At 50.2% G+C, this 22,921-nt stretch overlaps 2 protein-coding genes across 2 annotated transcripts in view; one reads left to right on the plus strand and one right to left on the minus strand.

The window, feature by feature from the left end:
* LOC133114513 (liprin-alpha-3-like) overlaps positions 1–18,744 on the plus strand; it is a 74,164-nt gene extending 55,420 nt beyond the window's left edge. The window contains exons 26-33 of the mRNA XM_061223984.1: positions 1–12; positions 952–1,127; positions 1,357–1,454; positions 10,278–10,453; positions 11,054–11,122; positions 11,872–12,034; positions 12,812–12,875; positions 17,921–18,744. The exon at positions 1–12 is cut by the window's left edge and continues 15 nt beyond it. Coding sequence (XP_061079968.1) covers positions 1–12; positions 952–1,127; positions 1,357–1,454; positions 10,278–10,453; positions 11,054–11,122; positions 11,872–12,034; positions 12,812–12,864 — 747 coding nt within the window. The 3' untranslated portion in view covers positions 12,865–12,875; positions 17,921–18,744. The remainder of the gene's footprint in view (positions 13–951; positions 1,128–1,356; positions 1,455–10,277; positions 10,454–11,053; positions 11,123–11,871; positions 12,035–12,811; positions 12,876–17,920) is intronic.
* Positions 18,745–21,019: 2,275 nt separating this feature from the next.
* LOC133114204 (neurotrophin-4) lies at positions 21,020–22,628 on the minus strand. Its single transcript, XM_061223373.1, has 2 exons — positions 22,552–22,628; positions 21,020–22,423 (listed from the first exon to the last, which is right to left on the minus strand). Exons 1-2 carry the CDS (start codon positions 22,626–22,628, stop codon positions 21,667–21,669), a joined length of 834 nt encoding a protein of 277 aa, XP_061079357.1. The 3' UTR covers positions 21,020–21,666.
* Positions 22,629–22,921: the final 293 nt, after the last annotated feature.

A 22,921-nucleotide genomic window follows, 5' to 3' on the forward strand; every position in this document is an offset into this window, starting at 1 on the left:
AGCTGGGATCAGGTAAGTCCTTTTTTATCTAAAAATACACTGATGGACAGCATATGAATATATATACACACACTCTATATCACACACGTTTTAAATGTGCTCAACTCAACTTTCTCTCTTTCTCTCCTGCTTTTTATTCTTGTGTCCTCCAAAACAAATCCGTCTTTCTTCTCCTTGAATCTTCCCCCTATCTTTATTTTCACACAACTCCCGCTTAAATACCTCCTCTATCCTTCATGTTCTGGTTGCTTCTCGCTGCCTCCTCAATATCAATATCCTCATTCAAACACTTCTCTTTCCTCACACCTTTCTTCCTAAAACATTTCCCGTCTCCTTCTCTTCACCCTCGTTGCCTGTTGTCCTTTTAAAAAAATCTTTCCTGTCTGCCATTGTCCTGTTCCTGCACCTGCTCTCTCTCCTCCCCTGACCCTGCCTCCTCACATGACCCCGCCTCCTCCCCTGACCCTGCCCCGCCCCCTCCCCTGACCCTGCGTCCTCACATCACCCCGCCCCCTCCCCTGCGTCCTCACATGACCCCGCCCCCTCCCCTGACCCTGCGTCCTCACATGACCCCGCCCCCTCCCCTGCCCCTGCGTCCTCACATGACCCCGCCCCCTCCCCTGCGTCCTCACATGACCCCGCCCCCTCCCCTGCCCCTGCGTCCTCACATGACCCCGCCCCGTTTTATCCTTTTGCCCCACCGCCTCCCTATGGCCCCGCTCCACCTCACCCACTGGCCCCATCTCATCCCCTGGCCCCGCCTCCTCACATGGCCCCGCCCATTTCACCCCTTGGCCCCTTTTCCTCCATTTGGCCCCGCCCCATCTCACCCCTTGGCCCCGCCCCATCTCATCCCTTGGCCCCGCCTCCTCCCTATGGCCCCACCCCATCTCATCTCTTGGCCCCGCCCATCTCATCCCCTGGCCCCGCCTCCTGCCCTGGCCCCTCCAGATCCTGGCCTACGGCGACATGAACCATGAGTGGGTGGGGAACGAGTGGCTGCCCAGCCTGGGCCTGCCTCAGTACCGCAGCTACTTCATGGAGTCCCTGGTGGACGCCCGCATGCTGGACCACCTCACCAAGAAGGAGCTTCGCGGCCAGCTCAAGATGGTGGACAGCTTCCACAGGTCTGTCTTCCGCTGTTCTCCTCCCCTCCCTTCCCTCCTTCCTCCACCAGGAAGCTTGGCCCGGGATGGACAGCGCAGTTCTGCTGTTCGGCCGTTTCTTTGGTGTCGTCAGCTGCTTTCCAGTAGAGGCCGGTGATGTTGCTGTGCTCAGATCCTCTTGTTACCTGATGATGTGTGTGATGTTCAACAGTGAACACTGAAGCCTGTATTCTCTCTCTCTCTCTCTCAGGGTCAGTCTTCATTACGGCATTATGTGTCTGAAACGCTTAAACTACGACAGGAAAGAACTGGAGAGGAGGAGGGATGAGAGCCAGCACCAGAACAAAGGTGATTTCCCACCCTCACCCCAAAGCATGTGAGGATCACCTGACTGTGTTCATGGTAGAGATGCTGCAGGTCTCTGTGGGATGCTGTAGAGATGCTGCAAGTCTCTGTGGGATGCTGTAGAGATGCTGCAGGTCTCTGTAGAGATGCTGCCGGTCTCTGTGGGATGTTGTAGAGATGCTGCTGGTCTCTGTGGGATGCTGTAGAGATGCTTTGGGTCTCTGTGGGATGTTGTAGTGATGCTGCAGGTCTCTGACAGTGGGATGCTGTAGAGATGCTGCAGGTCTCTGTAGAGATGCTGCTGGTCTCTGTGGGATGCTGTAGAGATGCTGCTGGTCTCTGTGGGTTGCTGTAGAGGTGCTGCAGGTCTCTGGGATGTTGTAGAGGTGCTACTGGTCTCTGTGGGATGCTGTAGAGATGTTGCAGGTCTCTGTGGGATGCTGTAGAGGTGCTACTGGTCTCTGTGGGATGCTGTAGAGATGCTGCTGGTCTCTGTAGAGATGCTGCTGGTCTCTGTGGGGTGCTGTAGAGATGCTGCTGGTCTCTGCGAGATGCTGTACTGATGCTGCAGGTCTCTGACAGTGGGATGCTGTAGAGATGCTGCTGGTCTCTGCGGGATGCTGTAGAGATGCTGCTGGTCTCTGTAGAGATGCTGCTGGTCTCTGTGGGATGCTGTAGAGATGCTGCTGGTCTCTGGGATGCTGTAGAGATGCTGCAGGTCTCTGTGAGATGCTGTAGAGATGCTGCAGGTCTCTGTGGGATGCTGTAGAGATGCTGCAGGTCTCTGTGGGATGCTTTAGAGATGCTGCAGGTCTCTGTGGGATGCTGTAGAGGTGCTACTAGTCTCTGTGGGATGCTGTAGAGATGCTGCTGGTCTCTGCGGGATGCTGTAGAGATGCTGCTGGTCTCTGACAGTGGGATGCTGTAGAGATGCTGCAGTTCTCTGTGGGATGCTGTAGAGATGCTGCTGGTCTCTGTGGGGTGCTGTAGAGATGCTGCTGGTCTCTGCGGGATGCTGTAGAGATGCTGCACGTCTCTGTAGAGATGCTGCAGGTCACTGTGGGATGCTGTAGAGATGCTGCTGGTCTCTGTGGGATGCTGTAGAGATGCTGCAGGTCTCTGACAGTGGGATGCTGTAGAGATGCTGCAGGTCTCTGTGGGATGCTGTAGAGATGCTGCCGGTCTCTGGGATGCTGTAGAGATGCTGCACGTCTCTGTAGAGATGCTGACTGTGTTCATGGTAGAGATGCTGCAGGTCTCTGTGGGATGCTGTAGAGATGCTGCAAGTCTCTGTGGGATGCTGTAGAGATGCTGCAGGTCTCTGTAGAGATGCTGCCGGTCTCTGTGGGATGTTGTAGAGATGCTGCTGGTCTCTGTGGGATGCTGTAGAGATGCTTTGGGTCTCTGTGGGATGTTGTAGTGATGCTGCAGGTCTCTGACAGTGGGATGCTGTAGAGATGCTGCAGGTATCTGTAGAGATGCTGCTGGTCTCTGTGGGATGCTGTAGAGATGCTGCTGGTCTCTGTGGGGTGCTGTAGAGATGCTGCTGGTCTCTGCGAGATGCTGTACTGATGCTGCAGGTCTCTGACAGTGGGATGCTGTAGAGATGCTGCTGGTCTCTGCGGGATGCTGTAGAGATGCTGCTGGTCTCTGTAGAGATGCTGCTGGTCTCTGTGAGATGCTGTAGAGATGCTGCAGGTCTCTGTGGGATGCTGTAGAGATGCTGCAGGTCTCTGTGGGATGCTTTAGAGATGCTGCAGGTCTCTGTGGGATGCTGTAGAGGTGCTACTAGTCTCTGTGGGATGCTGTAGAGATGCTGCTGGTCTCTGCGGGATGCTGTAGAGATGCTGCTGGTCTCTGACAGTGGGATGCTGTAGAGATGCTGCAGTTCTCTGTGGGATGCTGTAGAGATGCTGCAGGTCTCTGTGAGATGCTGTAGAGATGCTGCAGGTCTCTGTGGGATGCTGTAGAGATGCTGCTGGTCTCTGCGGGATGCTGTAGAGATGCTGCTGGTCTCTGACAGTGGGATGCTGTAGAGATGCTGCAGTTCTCTGTGGGATGCTGTAGAGATGCTGCTGGTCTCTGTGGGGTGCTGTAGAGATGCTGCTGGTCTCTGCGGGATGCTGTAGAGATGCTGCACGTCTCTGTAGAGATGCTGCAGGTCACTGTGGGATGCTGTAGAGATGCTGCTGGTCTCTGTGGGATGCTGTAGAGATGCTGCAGGTCTCTGACAGTGGGATGCTGTAGAGATGCTGCAGGTCTCTGTGGGATGCTGTAGAGATGCTGCCGGTCTCTGGGATGCTGTAGAGATGCTGCACGTCTCTGTAGAGATGCTGACTGTGTTCATGGTAGAGATGCTGCAGGTCTCTGTGGGATGCTGTAGAGATGCTGCAAGTCTCTGTGGGATGCTGTAGAGATGCTGCAGGTCTCTGTAGAGATGCTGCCGGTCTCTGTGGGATGTTGTAGAGATGCTGCTGGTCTCTGTGGGATGCTGTAGAGATGCTTTGGGTCTCTGTGGGATGTTGTAGTGATGCTGCAGGTCTCTGACAGTGGGATGCTGTAGAGATGCTGCAGGTATCTGTAGAGATGCTGCTGGTCTCTGTGGGATGCTGTAGAGATGCTGCTGGTCTCTGTGGGGTGCTGTAGAGATGCTGCTGGTCTCTGCGAGATGCTGTACTGATGCTGCAGGTCTCTGACAGTGGGATGCTGTAGAGATGCTGCTGGTCTCTGCGGGATGCTGTAGAGATGCTGCTGGTCTCTGTAGAGATGCTGCTGGTCTCTGTGGGATGCTGTAGAGATGCTGCTGGTCTCTGGGATGCTGTAGAGATGCTGCAGGTCTCTGTGAGATGCTGTAGAGATGCTGCAGGTCTCTGTGGGATGCTGTAGAGATGCTGCAGGTCTCTGTGGGATCCTTTAGAGATGCTGCAGGTCTCTGTGGGATGCTGTAGAGGTGCTACTAGTCTCTGTGGGATGCTGTAGAGATGCTGCTGGTCTCTGCGGGATGCTGTAGAGATGCTGCTGGTCTCTGACAGTGGGATGCTGTAGAGATGCTGCAGTTCTCTGTGGGATGCTGTAGAGATGCTGCTGGTCTCTGTGGGATGCTGTAGATATGCTGCTGGTCTCTGTGGGATGCTGTAGAGATGCTACCGGTCTCTGGGATGCTGTAGAGATGCTGCACGTCTCTGTAGAGATGCTGACTGTGTTCATGGTAGAGATGCTGCAGGTCTCTGTGGGATGCTGTAGAGATGCTGCAAGTCTCTGTGGGATGCTGTAGAGATGCTGCAGGTCTCTGTAGAGATGCTGCCGGTCTCTGTGGGATGTTGTAGAGATGCTGCTGGTCTCTGTGGGATGCTGTAGAGATGCTTTGGGTCTCTGTGGGATGTTGTAGTGATGCTGCAGGTCTCTGACAGTGGGATGCTGTAGAGATGCTGCAGGTATCTGTAGAGATGCTGCTGGTCTCTGTGGGATGCTGTAGAGATGCTGCTGGTCTCTGTGGGGTGCTGTAGAGATGCTGCTGGTCTCTGCGAGATGCTGTACTGATGCTGCAGGTCTCTGACAGTGGGATGCTGTAGAGATGCTGCTGGTCTCTGCGGGATGCTGTAGAGATGCTGCTGGTCTCTGTAGAGATGCTGCTGGTCTCTGTGGGATGCTGTAGAGATGCTGCTGGTCTCTGGGATGCTGTAGAGATGCTGCAGGTCTCTGTGAGATGCTGTAGAGATGCTGCAGGTCTCTGTGGGATGCTGTAGAGATGCTGCAGGTCTCTGTGGGATGCTTTAGAGATGCTGCAGGTCTCTGTGGGATGCTGTAGAGGTGCTACTAGTCTCTGTGGGATGCTGTAGAGATGCTGCTGGTCTCTGCGGGATGCTGTAGAGATGCTGCTGGTCTCTGACAGTGGGATGCTGTAGAGATGCTGCAGTTCTCTGTGGGATGCTGTAGAGATGCTGCTGGTCTCTGTGGGATGCTGTAGATATGCTGCTGGTCTCTGTGGGATGCTGTAGAGATGCTGCCGGTCTCTGGGATGCTGTAGAGATGCTGCACGTCTCTGTAGAGATGCTGACTGTGTTCATGGTAGAGATGCTGCAGGTCTCTGTGGGATGCTGTAGAGATGCTGCAAGTCTCTGTGGGATGCTGTAGAGATGCTGCAGGTCTCTGTAGAGATGCTGCCGGTCTCTGTGGGATGTTGTAGAGATGCTGCTGGTCTCTGTGGGATGCTGTAGAGATGCTTTGGGTCTCTGTGGGATGTTGTAGTGATGCTGCAGGTCTCTGACAGTGGGATGCTGTAGAGATGCTGCAGGTCTCTGTAGAGATGCTGCTGGTCTCTGTGGGATGCTGTAGAGATGCTGCTGGTCTCTGTGGGTTGCTGTAGAGGTGCTGCAGGTCTCTGGGATGTTGTAGAGGTGCTACTGGTCTCTGTGGGATGCTGTAGAGATGTTGCAGGTCTCTGTGGGATGCTGTAGAGGTGCTACTGGTCTCTGTGGGATGCTGTAGAGATGCTGCTGGTCTCTGTAGAGATGCTGCTGGTCTCTGTGGGGTGCTGTAGAGATGCTGCTGGTCTCTGCGAGATGCTGTACTGATGCTGCAGGTCTCTGACAGTGGGATGCTGTAGAGATGCTGCTGGTCTCTGCGGGATGCTGTAGAGATGCTGCTGGTCTCTGTAGAGATGCTGCTGGTCTCTGTGGGATGCTGTAGAGATGCTGCTGGTCTCTGGGATGCTGTAGAGATGCTGCAGGTCTCTGTGAGATGCTGTAGAGATGCTGCAGGTCTCTGTGGGATGCTGTAGAGATGCTGCAGGTCTCTGTGGGATGCTTTAGAGATGCTGCAGGTCTCTGTGGGATGCTGTAGAGGTGCTACTAGTCTCTGTGGGATGCTGTAGAGATGCTGCTGGTCTCTGCGGGATGCTGTAGAGATGCTGCTGGTCTCTGACAGTGGGATGCTGTAGAGATGCTGCAGTTCTCTGTGGGATGCTGTAGAGATGCTGCTGGTCTCTGTGGGGTGCTGTAGAGATGCTGCTGGTCTCTGCGGGATGCTGTAGAGATGCTGCACGTCTCTGTAGAGATGCTGCAGGTCACTGTGGGATGCTGTAGAGATGCTGCTGGTCTCTGTGGGATGCTGTAGAGATGCTGCACGTCTCTGTAGAGATGCTGCAGGTCACTGTGGGATGCTGTAGAGATGCTGCTGGTCTCTGTGGGATGCTGTAGAGATGCTGCAGGTCTCTGACAGTGGGATGCTGTAGAGATGCTGCAGGTCTCTGTGGGATGCTGTAGAGATGCTGCCGGTCTCTGGGATGCTGTAGAGATGCTGCACGTCTCTGTAGAGATGCTGACTGTGTTCATGGTAGAGATGCTGCAGGTCTCTGTGGGATGCTGTAGAGATGCTGCAAGTCTCTGTGGGATGCTGTAGAGATGCTGCAGGTCTCTGTAGAGATGCTGCCGGTCTCTGTGGGATGTTGTAGAGATGCTGCTGGTCTCTGTGGGATGCTGTAGAGATGCTTTGGGTCTCTGTGGGATGTTGTAGTGATGCTGCAGGTCTCTGACAGTGGGATGCTGTAGAGATGCTGCAGGTATCTGTAGAGATGCTGCTGGTCTCTGTGGGATGCTGTAGAGATGCTGCTGGTCTCTGTGGGGTGCTGTAGAGATGCTGCTGGTCTCTGCGAGATGCTGTACTGATGCTGCAGGTCTCTGACAGTGGGATGCTGTAGAGATGCTGCTGGTCTCTGCGGGATGCTGTAGAGATGCTGCTGGTCTCTGTAGAGATGCTGCTGGTCTCTGTGGGATGCTGTAGAGATGCTGCTGGTCTCTGGGATGCTGTAGAGATGCTGCAGGTCTCTGTGAGATGCTGTAGAGATGCTGCAGGTCTCTGTGGGATGCTGTAGAGATGCTGCAGGTCTCTGTGGGATGCTTTAGAGATGCTGCAGGTCTCTGTGGGATGCTGTAGAGGTGCTACTAGTCTCTGTGGGATGCTGTAGAGATGCTGCTGGTCTCTGCGGGATGCTGTAGAGATGCTGCTGGTCTCTGACAGTGGGATGCTGTAGAGATGCTGCAGTTCTCTGTGGGATGCTGTAGAGATGCTGCTGGTCTCTGTGGGATGCTGTAGATATGCTGCTGGTCTCTGTGGGATGCTGTAGAGATGCTGCCGGTCTCTGGGATGCTGTAGAGATGCTGCACGTCTCTATAGAGATGCTGACTGTGTTCATGGTAGAGATGCTGCAGGTCTCTGTGGGATGCTGTAGAGATGCTGCAGGTCTCTGTAGAGATGCTGCTGGTCTCTGTGGGATGCTGTAGAGATGCTGCTGGTCTCTGTGGGTTGCTGTAGAGGTGCTGCAGGTCTCTGGGATGTTGTAGAGGTGCTACTGGTCTCTGTGGGATGCTGTAGAGATGTTGCAGGTCTCTGTGGGATGCTGTAGAGGTGCTACTGGTCTCTGTGGGATGCTGTAGAGATGCTGCTGGTCTCTGTAGAGATGCTGCTGGTCTCTGTGGGGTGCTGTAGAGATGCTGCTGGTCTCTGCGAGATGCTGTACTGATGCTGCAGGTCTCTGACAGTGGGATGCTGTAGAGATGCTGCTGGTCTCTGCGGGATGCTGTAGAGATGCTGCTGGTCTCTGTAGAGATGCTGCTGGTCTCTGTGGGATGCTGTAGAGATGCTGCTGGTCTATGGGATGCTGTAGAGATGCTGCAGGTCTCTGTGAGATGCTGTAGAGATGCTGCAGGTCTCTGTGGGATGCTGTAGAGATGCTGCAGGTCTCTGTGGGATGCTTTAGAGATGCTGCAGGTCTCTGTGGGATGCTGTAGAGGTGCTACTAGTCTCTGTGGGATGCTGTAGAGATGCTGCTGGTCTCTGCGGGATGCTGTAGAGATGCTGCTGGTCTCTGACAGTGGGATGCTGTAGAGATGCTGCAGTTCTCTGTGGGATGCTGTAGAGATGCTGCTGGTCTCTGTGGGGTGCTGTAGAGATGCTGCTGGTCTCTGCGGGATGCTGTAGAGATGCTGCACGTCTCTGTAGAGATGCTGCAGGTCACTGTGGGATGCTGTAGAGATGCTGCTGGTCTCTGTGGGATGCTGTAGAGATGCTGCAGGTCTCTGACAGTGGGATGCTGTAGAGATGCTGCAGGTCTCTGTGGGATGCTGTAGAGATGCTGCAGGTCTCTGACAGTGGGATGCTGTAGAGATGCTGCAGGTCTCTGTGGGATGCTGTAGAGATGCTGCCGGTCTCTGGGATGCTGTAGAGATGCTGCAGGTCTCTGTGGGATGTTGTAGAGATGCTGCTGGTCTATGTGGGATGCTGTAGAGATGCTGCAGGTCTCTGTGGGATGCTGTAGAGATGCTGCTGGTCTCTGGGATGCTGTAGAGATGCTGCAGGTCTCTGTGAGATGCTGTAGAGATGCTGCAGGTCTCTGTGGGATGCTGTAGAGATGCTGCTGGTCTCTGGGATGCTGTAGAGATGCTGCAGGTCTCTGTGAGATGCTGTAGAGATGCTGCAGGTCTCTGTGGGATGCTGTATAGGTGCTACTAGTCTCTGTGGGATGCTGTAGAGATGCTGCTGGTCTCTGCGGGATGCTGTAGAGATGCTGCTGGTCTCTGACAGTGGGATGCTGTAGAGATGCTGCAGGTCTCTGTGGGATGCTGTAGAGATGCTGCTGGTCTCTGTGGGGTGCTGTAGAGATGCTGCTGGTCTCTGCGGGATGCTGTAGAGATGCTGCTGGTCTCTGACAGTGGGATGCTGTAGAGATGCTGCACGTCTCTGTAGAGATGCTGCAGGTCTCTGTGGGATGCTGTAGAGATGCTGCAGGTCTCTGTGGGATGCTGTAGATGCTTTGGGTCTCTGTGGGATGCTGTAGAGATGCTTTGGGTCTCTGTGGGATGCTGTAGAGATGCTGCTGGTCTCTGTGGGATGCTGTAGAGATGCTGCTGGTCTCTGACAGTGGGATGCTGTAGAGATGCTGCAGGTCTCTGTAGAGATGCTGCAGGTCTCTGTGGGTTGCTGTAGAGATGCTGCTGGTCTCTGCGGGATGCTGTAGAGATGCTGCTGGTCTCTGACAGTGGGATGCTGTAGAGATGCTGCAGGTCTCTGTAGAGATGCTGCAGGTCTCTGTGGGATGCTGTAGATGCTTTGGGTCTCTGTGGGATGCTGTAGAGATGCTTTGGGTCTCTGTGGGATGCTGTAGAGATGCTGCTGGTCTCTGTGGGATGCTGTAGAGATGCTGCTGGTCTCTGTGGGATGCTGTAGAGATGCTGCAGGTCTCTGTGGGATGCTGTAGATATGCTGCTGGTCTCTGTGGGATGCTGTAGAGATGCTGCTGGTCTCTGCGGGATGCTGTAGAGATGCTGCAGGTCTCTGTAGAGATGCTGCAGGTCTCTGTGGGATGCTGTAGATATGCTGCTGGTCTCTGTGGGATGCTGTAGAGATGCTGCTGGTCTCTGCGGGATGCTGTAGAGATGCTGCTGGTCTCTGACAGTGGGATGCTGTAGAGATGCTGCAGGTCTCTGTAGAGATGCTGCAGGTCTCTGTGGGATGCTGTAGAGATGCTGCTGGTCTCTGTGGGATGCTGTTGAGATGCTGCTGGTCTCTGTGGGATGCTGTAGATGCTGCCGGTCTCTGTGGGATGCTGTAGATGAGGCAGGTCTCTGTAAGCAGTGTGGGAGGCCTTCTTTCTACTATATTGAATAAAAGTGACAGAGGAGGATATTGCTTTTGGCTGAATAATAACTAGACTCAACAAGTAAAAACAGCAATTCGGTCCCATAGTGACAGCATCACCCCCATGCTAAAGGTGCAGGGTGGTAGAGTCCGGTGTGACCTGCTGTGTCCCTGTCTCCCCCCGCCCTGCAGACGTGATGGTGTGGTCCAACGAGCGCGTGATGTGCTGGGTGCAGACGGTGGGGCTGAAGGAGTACGCCGACAACCTGGCAGAGAGCGGAGTGCACGGGGCCCTACTGGCCCTGGACGACACCTTCGACTACACCGACCTGGCCCTCCTCCTGCAGATACCCAATCAGAACACACAGGTGACCTAGCCCCGCCCCCTGCTTATCACACCAGTCAAATGCATCCATCTTTCCATCGTTCAGATGTGACGTTAAACCAAGGCCCTGACTCGCTGCGGTCATTAAAGATCTCATGACTCTTCACAAAGTGTAGGGGGTTCCCCGGTGTCCTGGCTAAACTCCAAACCCGGCTCACTCAACCTGCCACCAAATCATTCCCAGATTTAATTGGCCAAAAAATGTTTGCTGTCTATTTGTCTATCTATGTGTCTGTCTGTATGTCTGTCTATCATCTGTTTAAGCTGGGCTACAGGTGTATCACTATAGACTACCCAGATAGTTCACTCCTGTGTTCCTCCAATCTTCCGTTTCTCTCTCTGGAGGGAGGCTCAGAGAGAGGAGCGTCTGCTGTCGAAGCTGCTTTGTCATTTTCTGGAAATGCGTCAAATTGGAATGTTTAAATCTGTAAACGGAAGGGAGGCACGGCCGCACAACCTTTGACCTTTGACCTGAAGAGTGTTGGGTTTGAGTATCTGGCTGGTGTGGAACTACAGCTGTGGTTACGCCCGGAGCTTTTAAATGTTACCTGTTTTTTTGTTTTTTTTCGTCTTTCACTCCCAGGCCAGACAGCTCCTAGAGAAGGAGTACAATGCTCTCATCGCCATGGGAACAGAGAGACGACCAGATGAGGTAAGCGCAATTAATAATAATAATAAAGAACTGTTATTCTAACAGATTTCATTTAACCCGAATGAACATTTCTCATGTGAAAGCCTGGGCACTGGATAGAGGTGCTCATGGGCTCCCCATTTTTGTTATTTACAGAGCGCTGAAAGGACAGTGTCCAATGTAGTTTAGATGTTTTGTAATCACTTTGATTAATGATGTCAGTGATGTTGGGTAGGTATTATTTAAGGCTGATGAAGAGGGAGTTTAACATGAGGTGAGGCCTTTTCAGTTCTGTGTATTTTACTGTAGTGGAGTTAAGCTCTGAACATAAACTCCAAAAGTAGAGGAATCTGACATTTGATTAACAGTGTGCATGACAGTTCTTTTCTCTCAAGGCCAGAGCTGAAGAAGGTGTGGCTTTGAGGTTTAAAGCCAGACGGTTTTTGGTCATAACTGGACTGGAGCCCAGCGTTAATACATTGCAGTCAGTTGATTACATTTTTTTGGGTTGATTTATTCCCTGCTCCTCCTGTTGACCATTTGTCTGGAGATTCATTGCCTCATTTTTGGTAAGAAAGTAACCATGGAGTTCAGCCTTCTGCTCAGTACACTGAGACACTGTTCTGCTGTTTGTCCCCTTTGAGGTCTTTGCTATCAGTTATCAGTGGCACATGCTGAGAGTCAGAAATAAACTCTTCCGAAAACACGCAACATGCTAAGCGGTGTGTGGTTTTGATCGTAACCGTGGGGACGCTCCTCTTCCTCACCAGGACGGGACGAAGACCTTCACTCGCTCGCCGTCGTGGCGGAAGATGTTCCGGGAGAAGGACCTGAGGGGGGTGACCTCCGACTCGTCCGAAACTCTGCCCGCCAACTTCCGTGCCTCCGCCATTTCCACCCCCTCCGTGACCCTGAGGAAGGTCCAGAGCGAGGGTGAGCCACTCTCCTCTCTCCTCATCCCTCTATTCTCTCCATTCATTCATCTCTCTTCCTGTTCTCCTCTCTACCCCTGCTCTACCGGTCACCCCATCTCCGTTTCTGTTCACCTTCTGCAGGTTTGGAGAAACCGCCAGGCCAAAACTGTAGTCCCACTGTTTGCCAGTAGAGGGTAGTAATGTACAAATGCCTCTGAATGAATCCAGTGAATTTTTCGTGACAGGGGATTCTTCTCATAACTTGAGAAACCATGTCCTGTTCCCCAGAGACACTCTATGAATGAATATAATGAAATCCACTTTCAGTCAAATTATGCTGCAAAGGTTGCTGGGATGTTGGGATACGTATATATTTTCCACATAAGCCTTCAGGGAAAATGCATTAGAGGACATTTGAACCCTATAAAAATGAGGTACTCAACACCATTAGCACCTTCTGTACTTCTCTGTGGCACATCCCAGCACATCTGTAATAAGTTCAGCACCCACTTCTCTTCCCAGGTTTAAGGGTACTGCACTGTACTGACCCCCATCACTGTACTGACCCCCGTCACTGTACTGACCCCCATCACTGTACTGACCCCCATCACTGTACTGACCCCGTCACTGTACTGACCCCATCACTGTACTCACCCCCATCACTGTACTCACCCCCATCACTGTACTGACCCCCGTCACTGTACTGACCTCTGTCACTGTACTGACCCCCCTCACTGTATTGACCCCCCTCAGAGGGTTTACAGGCTATAAACATATCTCTCTACCTCCCCTCCAGTGAACTCTGGATCCAGAGCAGAGTCGGGATCGGTGAGGACGTACTCCTGTTAAGACACACCGGGGTGAGGCTCCTAATTCTTTATATAGAACAAGCTCCATAATGTTTGGGGCAAAGATGTACAGTATTATTTCTTGTAGCAGCTCTGTTTGAAAATTGTAATTAAACATTTCACATGTCGTTAACGTAACAGATTTGTTAACGTAACAGCACTGTACAATTGATGCTTCTCAATCACCCATTCATACACACACTCACACGGCAATTGGCTGCCATGCAAGGCACCAACCAGCTCATCAGGAGCATTTGGGGGTTAGGTGTCTTGATCAGGGACACTTTGACACACCCAGGGCGGGATCAAACCAGCAACCCTCCGACTGCCAGACGACTGCTCTTACTGAGCCAATGTCGCCCCAAATTTTTATGTTTTGTAAAGGAGATTAGGCATACGCTTGAACCTGAGCAGATGTACACTTCAGAATTCATTCTTCTGCTGTTACATTAATGAAGACAAGTGAGCCAGTACCTCCGGCAGCCAAAACTGTAACATCCCCACCACCGTGCTTCACAGATGAGGGAAGTGCTTTGGATCTTGGGCAGTTCCTTTTGGCCTCCACACCCCGCTCCTGCCATCACCCACCCTGATACAAGTGAATCTTGGTCTCATCTGTCTCATCTGTCCACAAGACCTTTCTCCAGAACCCTGCAGGCCCATTTAGGTCATTCCTAGCATACAGTAGCCTGGCCATCCTTTTTTGTGGCTAACTACTGGTTTACATCTTGCAGTGTAGCCTCTGTAGATCAGTTTCTGAAGTCTTCTGCAGACAGTACTCATTGACACATCCACGCCTGAAGAATTGATGCTTGGTGGTTTTTCTTAATTATGGAGAGAATTCTAGAGGTCTTACTTGGCCGACCAGTGCTTTCTTTCTTCTTAATGATGTTCCAAACAATTGATTTTGGTAAGCCCAAGGTTTGGCCTATGTCTCTGACTGTTTTATTTTTATTTCTCAGCCACTTCCTTGACTTTCGTTGGGACAACTGTGGTCCTCATGTTGACAATTGCCAATAACAGACTACAAAGGCAACCAAAATAAAAAAAATTGTCCCAAACATTATAGTGACCTGAAATGAGAAAACTATGTATAAAAAGTGCTGCAAACATTGCTGCCCAAACATTATGGAGCTCACTGTGTTTGTATGTGTGTTTGGTTTGTTGTTAAGTCCCAAAATCCACCTGCCTTACCATAACCAGGAGTACACTAATTGCGGTAACAGAAACTCACTTGGACAGTAACCACAACATGAATGAAGACTCGGCTGAACCAAAAGTGATGTTTAAAAAGGACAGCAGACCTTTATTGTACAGCAAAGCAGAGCGTTATGTCTCTCCTAAAGATGTCATAAGCTAAGCATTTGTACAAGCTCTGCGTAGGTTGCAGGGTCTCACCAGGTAATCGATCGGTAGAGTGAACCCACACCAGTGTGATCTGAAGTAGCTAAGTAGTGTAGCTAAATGTAGTGCTAGGCTGCAGCAAGTGGTTTTATAGAAAGTAGATGTTAAAGCAGGTAATAGCGGATCGCATTCAGAAGACAGCGGACTGTCGTCTCTGGGCTAGAATTCGGTGGATGATGGATGATTCACATCCAGAATACGTAGTCCTGCATCTCTTTAAAAATGGCGCTCCGAAACAGGACTAACACAGGCATCCCTCAGGCGGTTGGCCTGGCGATATCGTCTTCAGCGTTCATCCGGCAATGCTGTGCGTCTCCAGTGCGTCCTCCAGTGTGGATCCCTACTGTGGGACCGTGACGTCATTATATCCACCTGTAGGGGAGTCAGAATCAACAACACAAAACACAAGCACAAACCTAACACCCCACTGCAAATAAATCCTGTCGAATAGGCTACAATTTATTTATGGTGAACTTTGCACATTCTGGATAGGGCTTTCCGACATCCTACTAGCTTCCTTTTGCAACTGAGAACATTTCTCAGGATTTAGACGATAAGCATGCTGTTTCATTGGGAGCAAATCACCCACATCGATATTGTGTTCAATAACATGATTTTGGTCTGGAGTGGCCACAAGATAGTCACAGTCGCTCACCCAGCGTTCAGTTAGATATGGTGCACTGTAGCTAGCCTACGATGTGGACCCAGGGACGGGCAAAAATGGCATGAATTTTTCACCAGGTGAGAAAGTCCTGAGCTCGGCTCCGTGATCGAACCAGCATTTCAACCTCTCTTCCGAGGCCTCCAGGTTTGTCTCTGCCAACTCACGAGCATGATGTAACTTACAGCTAAAATTACACTCGTAGTCAAGCAGCTTTGTGGTCTTATCATCGGCTAGCCTCTTCTATTTAAGCAGTCCCAAAGGCCTGCACACTGTGTCTTCAGCAGGGCAGAGTCTTCCCGCGACTTGGCGCCAATGACAAGATTTACGATGTCTCGCCAAATGTCTTTGTCATTCTTCAAACCAGGCCAAAAGAAGTGTTTTTACATTCGATCATATATTTCTTTCACTTTCAAATGACCAGCAAGGCGTTTGTCATGAGCTAGACCAAGTATCTCACGGTGGTATACAGATGGAACCACAATTTGAGAAGCATCATTCCAGTCAGAACCTCCATTTGACACCACCTTTCAGAAAGTACTCTTTCGGCACTGAAGCAATTTCCTCCTTAGAAACTGAATTTTGTAAGAGAGAAGACTTGATGTTAATGGCTGTAAACAACTGATACATTATGCAAATTGTACCTAATCCAACCTGTTCTGTAATGACCTTCGATGCACTTATTGTCTTATGGTTTAACACTTTTAGTCTGACTGAGACTAAAAGTCAGGATAATGAGGTTAAAAGCATGGTTAAAAGTAGAGGGAGACTGTAAATCAGAATCAAGCTTTGCGATGAATGAGTCACTTAAGTCATAAGTGCTACTTGACATGTGAACATAGCAAACCTTCACAGTGGCGAGTGACAAGTCCTTTGGACAGCACAAGAAATATATCTGAAATATTTCTGTGTAAGTTCATCAGGGCATTTGGCAAAGGGACAGGCGTCATCTCAGGGCTAGCCAAACTTCTGCTCCCAGCTAAGTCATTCCCCAAAATTAAGCTCAAGCTTCCTTCCCCAGGAAGACCGGATCCCACACCCATGATCATCACGCGACCCAACATGAGACTAAAGCAGAATAGCATGTAGTGGCATGTCAATGGAGCCCATCTAAAATCCCTGTACAAGGACACTGGTGCCTCAGGCAAAATATCCTCCAGAATAAAAGACAGACTTTATTTATTTAATTTTATTTAACCTTTATTTAACCAGGTTAGCCTCATTGAGATTAAGAAATCTCTTTTCCAAGAGAGACTGGGCCAAGAAAAACAGCGCAAAATTACAGACACGCATAATTACATCATAATACATCAATACAACAAGAGTACAAATAGTACAAAGAAATTAAGAGGAAAAGCAAAACCCACATCAGATTACACATTGAAGCAGACAAGATTATTTTTAACAATATTACCTATCATGGGTCAAAACACTTACAGACCTGCATTTCATTTTCCTCCATGCCTTTTACCCCAGCTTTAAAATGATTTAGCGAGATAAGCTCCTTCAGTTTCATTTTTCTTTGAAGCTAATTCCAGGCCAAAGGGGCAGACAACTGGAGGGCTTTTTTTGCCAAACTCAGTCTTTGGTACTGTCAGCAGGACACTGTTCTGAGAAGGTAGCTGGAAGTTGGTATTATGCTTCAAGGTAATGAATGAACATAGATAGGATGGGAGCATTATTTTGATTTGTTTCCGAAAACCAGGCTATTTCATCAGTGACACAAAACTATCATATGAGGAATGGTGTGTAATCCTGGAGAGGATCATCCTTTTTAGGGGACTAATTTCACAAAGCCATGTATGGACGAGAAGGATTCCTTCTCTTCAGGATGCAACAATCAGCCAGGACAGGACCAAGCTTCACACGAAAGTGTCACACTTTCCTTTTGGCTCCCAAATGTTCTGCCTTCCACCAGACTCTAGGGGGTTCCCTCCCTGGAGTGGCATCACTACGATATGGTGGCCATTTGTCCAGTGAGAGTGTATTCATCAGCCAACACCGCAGCCAGTACGACTTTCCGTTTGTTCAAATAGTTCACGACATGCTGAGGTACACAGTTTTTAAACAGAATTTTTAATTCCTTTGCCTTGACCCCTTTTGCAGCACAGCAGTGATCAAGCATGTCCTTCTCACGGGCAAAATCGGCTTTCCGTTACTGCCGAAACTACTGACGACAAGGCTTGGGTACACATTCATATGCCCTCAACAGTGTACCTTTAACCCACTCGTATTGAAGCCCTGCTCAGAGACACAAACCAACACCGTAACAGCAGCAGCCACACTTCCCTGGGCCAGGCTTCCCCTCCACCTTGGCCTCACAAAAACGGGAGAACCGAGCAAATGCTTTACCTGACGTCAAATTCCGGCGTGTTCTCTCTGCTACCAGCCCGGGTCACTTCTAACTAGCTGAGGCGCACATTCGCCCTCCCGCCCGAAGCGTTTCGTCTCCCGAGTCCGGCTGCTTTAGCCGAACCATCGTTTCAGGGTCAGGCGTGTCCCGCCAACATCTATCCCCACGACCCAACATCTATCCCCACGACCCAACATCTATCCCCACGACGGGACCTCGACGTCATCATCGGCATCTGTAGGGGAGACAGAAGCACACCAGCACACAAAGCCAAACAAAACACGTGAACGTAACGTTGTGTGTGTGTGTGTGTGTGTGTGTGTGTGTGTGTGTGTTCGCGTGTGCATTTCATATGTTTTTAGCCACTTACAGTAGATGATGGAGAAAGGAAAACATTATTAATGTCAAGCAGTATTAATGTCAACATTGTTGTTTTTGGGTGTGGTGTAATGATGATGATTATAATGGAGCCGTTTTTAATGAGGTATGATTGGAGAAGGAATGTCTAAGAGTGTACTAGCTCGACTGTTGCTATGATTGTTGGAAGCAATTTTAAATTCAAAACATATGTTGCAATCTGCCAGACAATAAAGACAAAATGTAGTGTTAAAGTAATAACTGTCTTTCTGTGTTCAACAGGGGCTGCTTGGTGACACACCTGGATTTTGGTTTCATAATGAACATAAGGGGGAAAAACTGATATATTTGTCAATTCTGCAATAACCAAGGGGTGACCAATGGGAATGGAGGAATAACAAAGGAGTGACCAATGGGAATGGAGGAATAACAAAGAAGTGACCAATGGGAATGGAGGAATAACCAAGGGGAGACCAATGGGAATGGAGACGTTTCTGTTGATGAAGAATGTGGGATAAGGGACAGATGAACGATGTACAGAACAGAGAGGGGGAAAGAATGAATGTACGGAAGAGGGGGAAGAATAGAATATCCGTTCATCAGTCCCACTTTCTCCCTCCGTCTCTCAAACTACAGTTATTCTCTGAAGCTGAGGGGCGTTTTGGAAAAGCAGTGCCACATTGTTACGCACTCAGGCTAGCGGTACTGTGCTCTGTGAATCTGAATCCTGGATGTCTGTGCTGCCATGAATGTGCCCCATGCCCTGTCTGGCAGAGTGTGAATGTGCGGTCTCTGTGTATGCTGGTAGCGATAGCGGTTTGTACTCTTGGCGCAGGGCTGCTCTAACTCGTTATGGCTCAGGCCTTAGAGCAGCTCGGAGCCAAAGCCCTCTGCAAACGCACCATTGGTCGATTGGAGAGATATCCTCCGGAAAGGAAAGAGAGGAACGATAAACGGACGGAGTCACGGAAAAAGAGGCGACCTGCGGGAGAGGAGGTGGGCTTTACTTGAGCGAGTCCCGACAGGAGCAGGGAGAAGCCCTGTAATTACCCTGAGGAGCAGGAGGGGGCAGAAACTGAGGGCCAGAGGTGGGCAGAGAGGGAGGATGGGCGGGGCCGGAGGCGGGCAGAGAGGGGGCAGAGAGAGAGAGAAGGGGGCAGATAGCGAGAGAGAAGGGTCAGAGAGAAAGAGAAGGGGGCAGATAGAGAGAGGGGGCAGATAGCGGGAGAGAGAAGGGGGCAGAGAGAGAGAGAAGGGGGCAGATAGAGAGAGGGGGCAGATAGAGACTGAATTTGAGAGACAGAGGAAGGGGGCCTGAGACGGCTGAAGTGAGGGGGTGGGGGTGGGGGTGGGATATGAGACGGCTGTAAACAGGTGTTCAAATGCATGACAAACAAAAGAGGACCACAGAGAACCCGAAAAGAAATCAGACCACTGAAGAGTGGAAAGCGAGCGGAAAAGCTTTCGGGGAACTTCTGTAAATTCTGTGTATTTTCATTTTTATTTTAGATTTTTACAATAACTATAATTATTTTCCTTATGTATGTATTAAATAACTGTATGTACATGTTCATTTATTACTTCATTCTGACTGTAATTTAATTTTATCTAGTTTAAAAAAGAAATATGACATTTTAAATTGAACAGTTAAAAAATATGCTACTTGTATGTGTACATTTTAAGAAAAAATTGTGCTATGATTCAAAGAAAATATTATAAAAGATGGCGATAAAAGTAATAAAATGAAGTCTACAAGAAAACAAATAAGGATGATAATGATTATGGAAGCTAAAATAAAGTGGTACCGTGCTACTGCAAATTAGCCTGAAGTCCCACATTTTTAACCATAACACAGAACATGTCATGTATATTAGAGGGGTTCAGTTATTTCTAGCCAAAATCTATAAAATTATGCTTTCATACACATAACCTAACCGAGATCAGAAAAGAGATCATAAATATTTCACTGCACAAATTTGGTGTGTGTATGTGTGTGTTTCTGCATGTGTGTGTGTGTGTGTGTGTGTGGGTGCGTGTGTGTGTGTGTGTGTGTGTGTGTGTGTGCGTGTGTGTGTGTGTGTGTGAGTGTGTGTGTGGATGTGTGTGCGTGTGTGGGTTTGTGTACGCATGTGAGTTCTCACCCCTTAAAGTCCACAATACATATTTAAGTATTCATAACTCATAATTCATAATTCATAACACATCACAGCCCTTTCTCATTGTGTTCCATTACATACAAACATAGACATACAAACACTGGCATTAGTACACAGGAGGGTACTTCTTGTATAAATGTTTATTTATACATATAAACATAAATACACATATGGACTTGTGACCTGCTGGTGTGGTGATAGACTACATCATACACCGAAGATATGCAGATGGTGGTCTGAATACAAATATACACTGCATGTTATTCAGGAAACACCACAGTTTATTCAAATGACTCTGTAAATATACTTACAAAGATATATAAATAGTATACAGCATACATATAATATGTACAGTGAAATATATTAATATCAAACAAATACTCATGCTTACCTGTAAACTAAACATTGTGAAACATATTTAGACAGCAATAAAAAGAGACAATCTTTTCATTTGTAAAAATCAGTCTCCATAAACGGCTATAATATTTACAACTTGTTTCACCAAGTCCCTAGAATGAGGTTTCGTGTGTTATAAGGTTAAATACGCTTTGGCACTGTGGACACACAGGAGCGGTGGACAGAGGGAGGAATGGAGAATGGAGGGATCAGTTTGTGCAGATGTACTTTAGTGGGAGAGGACGAGAAAGAAGAGGGGGAGGTGGAAAGAGGGAACAAAATGAACGCTTTTCCTGACCCGCTAACACGTGCCCGGGAGCCACAGTATAAACACTCTCTTCCCTGGGGGGGTCCCGCTCTCGTACATCATGATGTCACTGCTAAAGGAGCGACATTCCCACAGGCTCGTACATCATGATGTCACTGCTAAAGGAGCCACATTCCCACAGGCTGCGCTAGTGCCACTGCTTCTTCCATTTCCACGGCAACTGCGTTCAGACGCCTTTATCCGGGCCTCGTGGGGCTCTTTCCAATGCCCGTTTTTCACGACTTTCTTTTCCTTGCTCCTTTCCCTGCTGCTAGCCCTACCCGCCGGGAGAGGCTAGAAAAAGTGAAGACAGGGAAATCGAGAAAACGCGAATGACGCAAGTGGAATGTCCTTTTTCCCCTCAAACGTCAGTGAGTTACATACGTGGCGGATGTGGACCCACAGGTCTATCGTTCAAACGTCATCCTTTCCGGAAAAAATAGTTCCGCAAAGGATGCGCTCATGTTTCCTTGCTCAAATGAAAGTTTGGCCATTCACAACTTCCTTAAAGATGGTGGAGCAAGGAAAAGTTTAACGAGGTGACAAATCAGTGATTGGAATGAGCCCGAGTGCTTTCAGCCCTTCCCTCCCCACGGGCCTCATTGTGCGCAGGATTTCAAGTCACAGTGACACCCCTTGGGGGCCCAACTGTGGACAGGTGACTGGCCCGAGGGTTTAGACGCTAATCTGAGCTTTTGCTTGGGCCTAGCAGGTAGGAGAAGCTGAGGTAAGCCAACGGGCGGGGGCCTCTCGGAACAAATGCAGCAGTTTGCTAATGGAAAGGGCTAATATAGCTCATCTATTCAATCTTTCTGGATTGCACAATGAACTTCCCTTCACTGAGTGTGATTGGCTACAGCCGTGCTGCTCTGGGTGTGACTGGCTACAGCCGTGCTGCTCTGTGTGTGATTGTCTACAGCCGTGCTGCTCTGCGTGTGATTGGCTACAGCCGTGCTGGTCTGTGTGTGATTGGCTACAGCTGTGCTGCTCTGTGTGTGATTGGCTACAGCTGTGCTGCTCTGCGTGTGATTGGCTACAGCTGTGCTGCTCTGCGTGTGATTGGCTACAGCGTGGCGAAATGGCTTCCCTGTCCGTACATTCCTCTTTAAACGGAACACTGCCCATAAAAAATGTCTGGTCACCCTAGCCTGCAGTATCCCTCCCCCTCCCTAGCTCCGGGGCACCCTGGCCTGCAGCACGCACACGCAGGAGGAGTCGATGCGGATCCACCTCCAGCCCACACCCTTCTGGGGGTGCGTGGTGAGGGCCCTGACGTAGGACTGCTTGGCCTTGCACTCGCTGACCCAGTGCTTCTTATCCACCCCTACGCAGTCCCGCCCCGACAGGCCCGACCCCCCCGTGCCCCGGGCGTCCGGCGGCCGGCATTTGGTCTCGAAGAAGTACTGCTTGAGCGGGCCCCGGGGCGTCTGGATCTCCGGCAGCACCGTGACCGTGTTCCCCCGGATGTCGATGGCCGTCTTCTTGTCCGTGACCCACTCGTTGGCCACCTCGCACACCGATCGCTCCCCTCTGCGGTCGTAGGCCGGGCTGGCTCGCCTGGGGCGGGGTTTAGGGTCCTCCCTCCCCATCAGGGCCCCGCCGCCCTCATCCTCCTCATCCTCCCCCTGCTCCTCCTGCCGTCTGTCCCTCTCTCCGACTGCAGCCACCAGCCCCGCTTCCAGCATGAGCAGGAGAGGGGGGTGTTTTGGGGGAGAGGAGGACGGGGTGAACAGCACTCTCGGGTGAGCGTCCAAAAACAGCAGCTCCGTGTCCTTCAGCAGCTTTCCTCCATCCGCCTCCAGGCCTGCCCACCCGCCCTCTCCACCCACCTCCAGGCCCGCCCACCCTCCCTCAATTGCTGCCTCCTTGCCCTCAGTCTCCGCCTCTATCTGCTTCTCGGGATCATCATAGGGTTCGTCCGGGGCTCTGTGAACAGGTGACAGTTCTTTATTTTCTGTGCCATCCCAGTAGGGAATGTAATTCTGTCTGACAGAAATGTCTGTTAGTTGGTCTTTTTTTCCTTTCCCGGTATTGAAAGGATAACCATTGTCTACAAAGTTGTTGTTTTCCCCAGATACCAGCTTCTGGGATTTGTAGTCCTCTGGGGTGTGGTAATCCAGGGATATGTCATTTACCTGCCTGTCGTTACCCTGTGGACTGTAGTCCTCAAGGTGAGGTAGTCCCAACTGCCCTTGTGTAGGGCGTCTGTCCTCAGTTGAAATGTTTTGGGTGTTGCTACAAGGGTGTGTTGTATGCTTTTGAATGTCCTGGGATTGGTGCTCTACATGATTGATAGCTGAAGGCGTTCTGTAGTCCACATGTGTCTTTTCTTTCACTTCACCAATCTGACTGTAGTCCTCTTGAAGGGAATTATGGACAGTGTTACTCTGGGAACTGTAGTCCTCTTGAAGGGAATTATGGACA

The sequence above is a fragment of the Conger conger genome, chromosome 16, assembly GCF_963514075.1.
Source record: "Conger conger chromosome 16, fConCon1.1, whole genome shotgun sequence".
NCBI lineage: Eukaryota > Metazoa > Chordata > Actinopteri > Anguilliformes > Congridae > Conger > Conger conger.